The sequence below is a fragment of the Chaetodon trifascialis genome, chromosome 10 (genome assembly GCF_039877785.1).
Source record: "Chaetodon trifascialis isolate fChaTrf1 chromosome 10, fChaTrf1.hap1, whole genome shotgun sequence".
Classification (NCBI taxonomy): domain Eukaryota; kingdom Metazoa; phylum Chordata; class Actinopteri; order Chaetodontiformes; family Chaetodontidae; genus Chaetodon; species Chaetodon trifascialis.
In genome coordinates, this window is record NC_092065.1 from 28,830,617 (window position 1) to 28,842,328 (window position 11,712).

The following is an 11,712-nucleotide window of genomic DNA, read 5'->3' on the forward strand; positions in this document are numbered from 1 at the left end:
GCTGTCAGTGATGTTTGTTCAGGTCCAGGTCCTCTCCTGGTTCCTTGGACTCTTGAGAGCTCCACTTGGCTCAGGGTCCTGGCAGCAGGGTCCAGGTTTAAGGATCCGGCTCCTGGACAGCACACAGAGGTGTTGACGGCGCTGACCCGGGCTGACCCGCCGGCCAGCAGGGGGCGTCGCTCCCAGCAGAGACCACAGCTGAAGCTTCAGAGGAATGATGCGGTCTGGGATCCAGCTCCTGAGCCGCTCTGAAGTCTGCCTCAGAGCTGCCGGAGCTCCCAGCATGCCTCTGCCTGGCTCAGGTGGAGCGTGAGGCCGGGCCAGCTGCTGTGGGGAGGCTCGGCCTGCAGGGGGCCCCCTTCCTCCGGGCTGCTGCGGCTCAGACCCCCGAGACCCCAAACAAAAGCAAACAAAGAGGAGGATGAAGGCTGCTGAAGGCCTGGAGTCAACTCATCTTCATCATTCCTTTATGTTATAATATGAAGTTTATGAAGAGACTGAACTCATCGAATCACGCGTCTGAAGACCTGCAGCATGTGAACAGACTTCCCAGCATGCTTTGTCTCACAGTTTAAAGTCTCACACTGATGAAAACCTGCGGTGTCTTCAGTCTTCTTCTCTTCATAATAATAAAAACAACGTGAGCCAGGATGAAGGTCCCTGTCAAACTCAAAATCCACCTTTGTCTCCTCCACCTTCGTCTCCACCCCTCAGCCCACAGAGGACCTGTTGTCCTCCAGCAGGTGAAGGTGGTCAGGATGTCTCAGGCATCAGGTTCCTTCCGGGTGAGGACAGGTGAGGACGGAAGCTGCGATGTGAGGACTGTCCTGGTCCTCAGCGTGTCTCGGTGTCGTCTGGACGTGAGACGGACGGATGAGCTGAGAGGACAGAGTGGACTCTGCAGAGGAACGTCACACCTGGTGACGCTGTTCCTCCTGCAGAGGGCAGCACCGAGCCGGCTGTTCATCAGATCATGACTGTTCACCTGAAATGATGCGTTTGGGGTCTGTCCGTCATCTTGGCTCGTCGCAGTGAAACCCGTAAGCGCCTGTTAATCTGCAGCTCTGAGGCCCAGGAAGCTGTGCCAGACCTGCCTTTGTTTACTCTCCACAGGAGTTTACCTGCTGAGGTCAGCGTCAGGTGTGCCACCTGACAGTACGAACGACTAAGTGCTTCACAGCGAGTTTAAACAGCTTTGAATGTTCTTACAGTCAGAAAACAAAAACACTTTGTGTGAACCACGAAGAAAACAGAGAATATGAACCGATTTAAAGTAAAAAGATGTTTCTTTGTTTCTCCATTCAGACAGAATGTGGAATAATATGTGGATCAGTCCAGAATGGACCTCTGCCCATAGATCCTCATGAATCCACGCTGGACCTTTAAAGCCTCTCCTGGTCTGGTATGACCGCTAGCTGTGGCTAACGCTAACTTGTCGTATAATGGAGGTTTGTTTGTTTTGTTGACTCTATGAAAATGTTTTATCACGGCAGAGTAAAGGCAAGGCAAATTTAACACAATTCATACACCAGGCCATTCAAAGTGCTTTACAGAAGCATAGAAATACATTAAAATCATACATTTCAAAGAAAGAAAGAAAGAAAGAAATTAGAAGAGAAAAGAAAAATAAAAGTAAAAAACTACACAGTTTTAAAGACATCAACAGTCTGAGCTGCTCTCAGATCAGCTCTAACAGCTCGTTGACGATCTCAAATGTTTCTGTGTTCCTGGAAGCGACTGTGAACGACTGAGAGAGTCTGGATCGAACATCAGCAGCACGTCAGACGAACAGGCTGCGAACAGTTTAAGAGCCTTAAATAAAATCAATAAACGATATTAAAGGCGACGTCCTCTCGCTCCTCATGCATCTGCTGCTGGTTTCGGCTGTCGGGGATTCATGTGGATGGGTTAGCGGCGGCTAGGCTAACAGGATGCCACCTGGAACACACGGAGCAGCTTCCCGCCGTGTGATATTCAACAGTAAGGGTCACTGGAGGAATGACTGCGAGCAAATGGCACCATCTGTCACGCAGCTTCAGCCAAACCTCCAGCGGCCTGCAGGAGGCTCAGCACCGCCTTTATTTACACCTCCACCCGACGCGCTGCACCTCCACCTACATTACATTTAATTCACATTCACAGAGTTGTCTGGACGAGACGCTCCGGATTCAGAGCTGCTTTCAGTCCAAGAACAAGAACAAATACCAGTTTGAATGTTCCAGATTATGAAAGGATATATTATATTATATTATATTATATTATATTATATTATATTATATTATATTATATTATATTATATTACAGGAAAGTGAATATTTGGGGTTTTGAACCACAGACATTTTTTCTCTGTTTCTCTGACATTAAGAGAAGAAACGATTCAGGAAGAAAATAATGAAGAAATGAACTGATGATGAAAGCGACTGTTTGCTGCAGCTCTGATTTTCATTTGTGCTGTTTTAGATACATTTTCATTTTGTTACTTTTTATTACATTTGAATTGATAGTAAATTGACATTTATTACATGTCGTAACGACTCACTAACCTGATGTCATCATTGTGTAAAGTGTAACTGTTGTTCAGTACATTAAATAATATCATACTATATGATTTGTGAATTGATATAATTCATATTTCTAATGTTTAATAACTGTTATGTGGCAGTAGGGGGCGCTCCGAGCAAAGCAAACTGAGGTGAACCCACTCTGAATAAAACACGAGGCCTTATTGTGTCTGCGGACCTCGTTCACATAATAAAGCTTCACATCAGAAAAATGAAATTTAATTTAAATGTTTAGCCCTCATTAAGTTATTTTTCCCATTGCATTTATTCAGGAATAAATGTACTACTACTAATGATGACTAGAATAATATTTAATACATTTTGAATAAATTTGATTACAATATAGACAGAACATCAATAATAATAATTCTAAATTTCTCTTAAATTTCTCTTTTATTTTATTAACTCACAGTATATTTATGGCACCATCAACGCTCACGTCCTCCTGCTGTCTGCGTGTGGAGGTGATGAAGAGGTCGACTCGATGAAGATGAAAATCAGAAACAGAGATGTCGGTGCAGACGGTGTGTAAAAAGCTCGTGAGCAGCAGGAAAAACAGCCTGGGTCAAACAGACTGGATGCACACAGCAGACTGGTTTGGTCCCAGTGGCTGCAGCGCGGATTCACTGGGGACACTGGTGTATTTTGAGGGACGGCGCGTGACGAGGAGCTGCGGGGAGCTGTCTGCTGGCCCAGCTGTTGTAGCCGGTGGAGGGCGGAGCAGGCGGAGAGGGCAGAGGAGCAGCGTGGCAGGAGGGTTGAGTGGCATCGCGACGCGACATCTGCCGCTCCTGCGGGCTGACGGCCCACGGCTGGGCCTCTCGCTGGCTCGCCGACATGCTCCGTGCTGTCTGATAGCATTTAGCTCGGTGTTAACACGCAGCTGGAAGCGAGAGCTTACAGGAAGCAACCTCAGGTGAGGGGGAGGCCAGGTGGAGCCGCTCAGGGGGAGCCGGAGAGCGTCTGAGCAGGCCGGAGGTGAAATGTGACATGTTGGTTTCGTCGACTTTGGCGGAAAGTTTGCGCCTGCAGTGAAACTCTCAGCGTGAAACAGTCGGCTGTGTGAGAAATGCAAAGAGGTCAGCTCACGTTAACGCGACGCCTTCCCTTGATCGGCTTTAACGGCACGATTTGATTCAGTTTGAATCGTTTTTTAAAAATTCATTTTGCATTTTGATGGGAATCAACCAGCGGCTCACCACAAGAAGAAACACATTTTATTTTATTTTCCAGGTTTTTGTTCTGAGAAATCAGGTTTCACCTCAAAAGTCCTTAAAAACAAAAGTTAAATCAAAGGTTTGCACGAGACAAAGATGAAGGACAGACGTGCTGTGGCGACACAGAGCAACCAAAACAATAATTCATTTTAAAATAATGTGAACGTCTTTTATCTGAGAGACAAACGTGGCTGAAACGTCTCATTTTGTCCCCTCAGTCTTTATTCACACGAACACGTCAGCGAGTCTCACGTGGTGACACAACAGGACCATCACTGTTCATTTATTATTATTATTATTATTATTATTATTATTATTATTACTATTATTATTCCAACTGTTCACCATCAACACTAATGTTCAGAATTCAACCTGAAATAATTAATATTCAGATTAATTGTTTTTAATAGGGACAATCTGACTAAATTAAATAGTCATAAAAAGTGCAGAATTTCCTCTTTTAAAAGCTGATTTTGCATTTAATTTCCGTGTTTGATTTAATCTCTGCTGATTAGAAAAATCTGTTTAAACGTGTCTGTATCATGCTGAACTGTTCCTCATTGATGGCTTATTCAGAACTGACTGAAACTGATTTATTTTAGCCTGAATAAATAAAACATCTGAAGAAAAGCCTGTAATTTAGCATCAGTGAGTGAAATGAATCTCATAATGGAAAATACTACAGTGCATATAAAAGTACTGCAAACGCAGGAAAAGCAAACAGGTTGTGGCTGTAAACGCATAAATAAAATAAATTAAACGGCTTCCTTCAGGCTGCAAATGGACATTTGAGATGAAACGAAAACTTAAATTTTGGGATTTAAAGAGAAAAATGTTGGTGTTATAAATGCTTTTTTCAGACGTCGTGCTGAGATTCAGGAGACAGACGTGTCTGCAGTATCACGGTGCAGTAAATGTACAGGCAGCAGATGAACATGAAGACGCTCCAGAATAAAAACTGGTTGCCCGGCGGTGAGCGGCCTCACAGCATCCTCCTCCTCCTCCTCTTCCTCTCTGCTGAACATGAAACATGGACTCTGCTCAGCTCACCCTGACACACACTTCCTGTGTTTGCTGCTGGAGGATCAGCATCAAATCCGCCCGCTTCAAAAGTGTGAATCTGAAACGTCCACGATTCGCTCCTCAGAGAGGCTGAAGGCAGCGCTGCAGCTCTGTAAGCCTCTTAGCCGCTCACATCCTCCGTGTCCAGCGCTCCCTCCTGTTTGTCAGAGCAGCAGCTCAATAGGCAGATTAATGCTACCTACTCGCCTCCAGCGTGTGTGTGTGTGTGTGTGTGTGCGTGTGTGTGTGTGTGCGTGTGTGTGTGCGTGTGTGTGTGTGTGCGTGTGTGTGTGCGTGTGTGTGTGTGTGTGATAAACATGCAGTTTGACTCGTGATGACTGCTGATGAAGACCTGCTGCTCTCTCTATGAGCAGCTCCACTGAAATAAATGAATAAATAATAAGAAATAAACGCTGAGGAAATGTTGGTAGACATTAGTGGTGTCCAAGCTGCGGCTCGTGGACCCTGTGTGGCCCCCACCTTCATCTATAATCTGCTTGATGTGGAGCAGATTGTCTCCTATCAGTGGACGTGTCGATGACTCCGCACCCTCAGATATGAGTCAGGACTTTCATTTTATTTCCTGTTTTATTTTGTAGCCGTCCCTCGTGTGTCAATGTTTGCTTTACTTCCTGTGTCTTCCCGCCCTTGTGATTGTTTGATTGTGTCCACCTGTGTGTGATTAGGTGTCCTCCCCCGTCCGTTTAAGCGATCGCGTCCCTTTGTCCTCGTCTCGTTCCTGCTTTCCTGTTTGTTCGATGGAGCTGCCTTCTTGTTTTTGGGATTTTTGAACTCTAAGCATTTTATTTTTCTTTGGTTTTGACCTCACCTGCCTCTCCCTCCTGTAAGTCCTCTGTTGCCTTGTTATTTTGATAAAGTCCACAATTTGGTTTCACTTCCTTTTTTGCACAGCCACAAATCGTAACAGTATTACATTTTTTTTAAAAGTTTTTTCCCAGTAAAAATACCTTAAAATGGCTCAGATACTGCGTAACTCTACACCTTTGCCTTCATGTAGTTATTCTACCTACACCCGCCCTCCACCGCTCACCTGCAGCTCGAGCGCCACACTGTGTGGACGTTCGCAGGGCAGGACTCGAGTATACGTGAAATATACTCAGGTTACTTCCAATTCAATATTTTTGAGTGTTGTGGGTCAGCGCTAAATAATGAAAACCTGTGAAACCTCAAAAACGTAACGTCAGGTTGCCGTTATGTTAGCGTAGTGTAGCATAGCGTAGCGTAGTGTAGCATAGCGTAGCGTAAGTGCTGTCCAAAACACCAAAGCCCAGCAGAGCACGAGCTACAAGTTACTATCATTATTATTATTATTATTATTGTTGCACCCTAAGTTAGGAAGAATGACATAGTGGCTGTAAACGCACTATTTACTTTTAGCTTAGCTGCTAAAGAACAATATTTCCTTTGATTGAATTAATTAAATGAAGCAACCTGGACAAGCAGAACTGATTGATCCACCAATTAAAACGGATTCATTCATTTAATAAAGTTTGGATCTGGAATAAATTAGTGTAAAATTTGACATTAATCTGAGAGATGCTAACAGGCTAACAACAAAATATAGGCCTATTTGGGAACTGCCATGATAACAAACAATGAAAGCCATCAGGACAGGTGTGCTGTTGTAGCTGCAGGTAGGTGCTGCCTCCATGAACAGTCTGCTGAGTCAGCTGTTAGCGGCTCCTGTTAGCTGTTAACAGTTAGCAGCTCCTGTTAGCAGTTAGCAGCTCCTGTTAGCTGTTAGCAGCTCCTGTTAGCAGCTCCTGTTAGCTGTTAGCAGCTCCTGTTAGCTGTTAGCAGTTAGCAGCTCCTGTTAGCAGCTCCTGTTAGCAGTTAGCAGCTCCTGTTAGCTGTTAGCAGCTCCTGTTAGCAGTTAGCAGCTCCTGTTAGCTGTTAGCAGCTCCTGTTAGCTGTTAGCAGTTAGCAGCTCCTGTTAGCTGTTAGCAGCTCCTGTTAGCTGTTAGCAGTTAGCAGCTCCTGTTAGCAGTTAGCAGCTCCTGTTAGCTGTTAGCAGTGTGCTCATGGACGTACTGAAGGTCTGAATCACCTCTTGTCTGGTTTCTGAGTGGATTTCTGGAGGTTTGATGTGGATCATCAGAGGAAGTGAAGTCTCACTGACTGAGATCAACATGTTTCATGTCTGTGTGAGATTTATGACTGGAATTCAGCTCATGCAGTATCTTTGCTTCACCCTCTACTGTTACCAGGTCTGACGCAGACCGGGTCTGACGCAGACCGGGTCCTGTAACTTCGCCGTGGTTAAAATGGCGTCCTGAACGAGGAGTCAGATTTCGTTAATCCAGTCTGAGTGGGGCTCAAACCTTGTTTTTTTTGATATTTTTTTTCCCGCTCTGAATTCACTGATTGTCAGACTTTGTGAGACTTGCTGATGTTTTCTGGAAAACGTCAAATGAAAATCTTCTGCTCACGCCGGCCCTGCCCCTCAGCGCTGCGCTGTGCGAGCTGAAAAACGGCGGCTGCTCAGTTTGGTATTAATAAAACTATCTTTTAATGGGACTTGGTGTTCTGTGCAGAAACGCACTACAAAGGTTACATCTTACCAACATAGAAAACGCCGTCTAAAATTGAATATTTGTGTGTCTAAATAAAAGTCAGAGGCCTTTGTCTGTTAAATAGTTTTCTTTGATATCCGGGACAATCCCACAAACGCTGATTGGCTCCGGTAAGTGAGGTCAAAGGTCGCGCTGGTCTACGCGCTGGTCGTGCCTTTCTTCAGTTCGTGGCTGCGCAGCCTGCAGTCTCTGGCCGCCGCCTCGGCGCGCTGCAGCATCGTCTGCTGTAATCCGTTTAAATGTGACGTGGGGGCCAAGTGCGAGCCGGGGCTGCCGTGCAGGGGCCCCAGGGGGCCGTAGCCCGAGTACCCGGGGATGAAGGGGGAGGGGTAGTACAGGTGTCGGGGCAGGGCGGGGCTGTGGGGGAACGGGGTCCGGGGCGTGGACGCGGGGGCGGCCGGGGCCCGCTGCTGTCCGGCCCCCCCGCTCTGTGAAGAGTCATTAGATCCTTTGCTTTTATCCGCAGACGTGGCGATCTCAGCCAGGGACCACAGTTTGGGTTTAGGGGCCGGGTGGGGCCCCTGAATGGCGCGGCAGGAGTCGACGTGTTCTTTAGACGGCGGGCTGGACCCGCGCTCCGGCTCCGGCGCCCTGACCGACCCCTGCAGGGGGTTCTGGGGAGGGGCCCCTGCGGAGGCGGGGCCCTGGACGTGGGCCAGCCTGCGGTCCCCAGAGTCTCTGAAGTCCGGATCGGTGAAACCTCGATCGGTGTCGCTGCCGCTGTCGTCCCTGAACATCAACACACACGAGTCTCCGACCGAGGGGGGGCGACGGACGGCTGGGGAGGGAGAGGAGGAGGAAGAGGAGGAGGTCAGCAGAGAGGAGGGAGAGCACGGACAGCAACACACACACACACACACACACACACACACATAAACTCACACATACACACACACATACACATACACACACACACATGCACATACACACACACATACACACACACACACACACACACACACACACACACACACATACACACACATACACACACGCACACGACTGATTATTTTCATCATAATTTAATCTGCAGATTATTTTCTGGATAAATGAATTAATGATTTTTTAAATTTGGGTTTTAAAAGAATCCACAAACAAACAAACAAACAAACAAACAGATTCAATCTGATGTAAAACACGAGCAGAAACACAAAATGAACACATTAAAATGATGACAGAGTGAACAGAATTCGAGCTGAACGGCAGAAAATTAATCAACAATTATTTTAAATGAATTCATGTTTTTTTTTGTTATTTTTCAAAATAATATTTCCTGCTTTTCTTTTTTTTCTGTCTCAGTAAACTGAATATTTTGGGGTTTTGGATTTTTGGTCGAACAAAACAAAATCACCATTTACAGACCAAACGTATAATCAGCGTGTCGATACAGATTAATACAGATTAATACAGATTAATACAGATTAATACAGATTAATACAGATTAATCAATGATGAAAATAACGAGTCGACTTAAAACAGACTGTGATCAGCTGGTCTGACAAACTGACCTGAGAACAGCTCAGAGTCAAAATGTTCAGTGTTTTCATTGATTTCTGTAAATATCTCTGTGTGAATCTGATGCAGCGACTGAAAGATGGAACGCTCCAGAAACACCTGTTTGGATCGTTCCACAGGTGAACAGGTGAGAGGATCATGATTGGGTATGAATCAGTCGATCACAGAGGACAGAGCTTTGTGAACACATGAAGGATGGAGGAGATGAACACATGAAGCTGCTGTCAGTGTCAGTTTGATTTTTTATTTTGATTGTTTTGATTATTTGTTTTAATTGATTTGATTATTTATTTTAATTGTTAATTGATTGATTGTGGATCAGTTGTTGACTCTTTGGATCAGGGCTGTAGAATAAATCAATAAACAAATTTACTAAAACCTGAAATCAATCATTTCTTAAAAAAGGTTGAATTTCTTCTCATTCTCTTCATGTATTTGTACACTTTGTACACAGTCACAGCAGTAACAGTGAAGTGTGAGAAGTATAAAACGCAGTAAAAATGAGCGGATTCAGATTTCAGTGGCAGAATGTGACAAAGTATATTTGAAGTACTTGTACTTTACTTGAGTATCTCTACATCTTGCTAGTTTTTCCTGCAATACCTCTGACAGCTGGTTACTGCGTCTTTTAGAGATTCATACAGTATTAATACCTGACGTACTTTGACTCTCTGTGCGTGTTGTTCATAATACTCACATACTTTTACTTCAGTGGTATTTTTACTGCAGGACTTTTCCTTGTAACAGAGTATTTTCACAGTGCAGTACTGATACTTTTACTTCAGCAGAGGGTCTGAATACTTCGATCAGCTGCAGCGTCGACTCGTTTGTCGGCCTTCGTTTATTCTCATCAGTGTTTCGTCTGTTGATCATTTTCCTGATCGATCGATTGATCATCGGCTCCTCGTCCTCTGATCGATCGATCAGCTGTTTGGTTTCTAAATCAGTTTCCAGGATGACGTCTTCGAGCGTTTTGTTAAAAAACCCAAAGAGGTTCTGTTGGTGCGATGAAGACGAGGGAAACCTGAAGGTTTTCTGACAAACTGAACAGCATTTGTGATGAAGAAATGACTGAACGATCAATTGATCGTCTGATCGATCGAAGGAAACACGCTCAGCAGACCCTCCTCCTCTCACTCACCGGCTTCGCTCTTCGACTCCGGCTCCTCGCTGCTCATCTTCATCGGCTCCTCGTCCTCGTCGTTGCGCTCCAGGTCGATGTTGTCCTCGTCCTCCTCGTCCTCGCTCCGGTTCCTGGGCGTCCAGGTCATCTTGTTCTCCTTCTTCAGCCGCCGGCGGGCGTTGGCGAACCAGGTGGACACCTGGGTGAGGGTCATCTTGGTGATGATGGCCAGCATGATCTTCTCGCCCTTGGTGGGGTACGGGTTCTTGCGGTGCTCGCTCAGCCAGGCCTTCAGCGTGGCCGTGGCGTCCCGCGTGGCGTTCTTCCTGTAGGTGGGGTCTCCGTACGGGTAGGGCCCCAGGGCCCCGAACGGGTGGTAGTCTAAGGAGCCGGAGATGCCCGAGGACGGGTCGTAGCCGGGACTCTGAAACAGGAAATGATGTCGTTATTGGAGCAGCCTGATCAATCTGCACAGCTGATCTTCTCCTGACTTTCTGCGCCTCCTCGCTCCTCTTCGCTCCTCTTCGCTCTGCCTCCATGTTTTCTGTCTGCGGCTTTAACGCTCGTGTGCTGAAGCTGCTTTCTTGGCAGCTCGCCTCCCAAAAGGAGATTCCTAATCTTCAACGAGTTAAATAAAGGTTTAATTAAAACACACAAGCAGACAAACAGAATTTAATTTGGATCGGAGCGGAGGCCATCACAAACAAGCCTCATCGCAGCCTTTAAATCCAGCCACGTGCTCACATTTCACATTTCAACAACGCTCTTCATCACATTTCATGTTTTCACTTGAAATGTAACTCAGATGTTGGTGGATTGTGTTTCAGTTAAATCTTCAATAAATCGTAAATAGAGAAATAAGCACTGAAGCCTCCACAGCACAGAAAGTGAAACTTAATTTAAAAATGACGCGCGGCGAAAATCAGGCACCAGATTTGATTTAAAAACGTCAGAAAAAAAGAGAAGAGCCGCTTTGACGCACGAGCTCAGGAGGGAAATCTCCATGATTTCTTTAATAAACGGCCGCAGAGTTAAATCATTATTTCACGTTGGGAGATGTAAAATTTGTTTCTGGGAAATAATGAAATTTATCGGAGAGATGATTTTTTTAAATTTGACTTCAGGTCAGTTTTACCTAAAAACTTGATCAATGTTCGTGTCACAGTGAAAATGAAAAGCTTTATTTTAATGACACGTTTTTAAACGCAGCTTCTTCTTTCTCTCTCTCTTTACGCACCAAAAGCGACGCTTTGGCTCCATCACGGTCTGGACTCCAGGACCAGACCTGAACCTGGACCGACCCGCTCCGCTGCGGACACTCACCACAAAGGAGCTGAGGGTGGCGGCGGCCCGGGGCTCCCCGCCGTACGGGAGGTGGGAGTTGAAGCCCGGAGAGGTCGTCGAACTCGAGTACGGAGCGAAGGCTGAGCCCGAAGAGGAGCGGCCGAGCTCGTCCGTCCTCGGTCCCAAGATGACCCCGGAGCTGAAGGACGGACAGGAGTGCAGAGCCAGGGACACGGACGGCTGGAAGAGGAAACCCTGAGGATAAGCCATGACGGCGCGCGCGGAGCCGGACTGCGACGCACGGGCCAACTTCACATCGGGGAGCGAAAGCGCGCGTCTCCCCGGGACAGCAGAGG

The 11,712-nt window shown here is 46.2% G+C and overlaps 1 protein-coding gene across 1 annotated transcript; it reads right to left on the bottom strand.

Annotated features, from left to right (window-relative positions):
- Positions 1–7,368: 7,368 nt before the first annotated feature.
- Positions 7,369–11,712, bottom strand: irx5b (iroquois homeobox 5b). The gene is made up of 3 exons (XM_070972568.1): positions 11,396–11,712; positions 10,091–10,496; positions 7,369–8,212 (listed from the first exon to the last, which is right to left on the bottom strand). The coding sequence occupies exons 1-3, from the start codon at positions 11,624–11,626 to the stop codon at positions 7,572–7,574; spliced, it is 1,278 nt and encodes a 425-aa protein (XP_070828669.1). The 5' UTR covers positions 11,627–11,712; the 3' UTR covers positions 7,369–7,571.

Excerpts from the sequence above, each read along its gene's own strand:
- irx5b (XM_070972568.1), bottom strand. The coding sequence starts at position 11,626 with ATGGCTTATCCTCAGGGTTTCCTCTTCCAGCCGTCCGTGTCCCTGGCT. Across the intron at positions 10,497-11,395 it reads CCACCCTCAGCTCCTTTGTG|AGTCCCGGCTACGACCCGTC; the intron begins GTGAGTGTCCGC and ends TTCCTGTTTCAG. Across the intron at positions 8,213-10,090 it reads GGAGTCGAAGAGCGAAGCCG|CCGTCCGTCGCCCCCCCTCG; the intron begins GTGAGTGAGAGG and ends CTCCCTCCCCAG.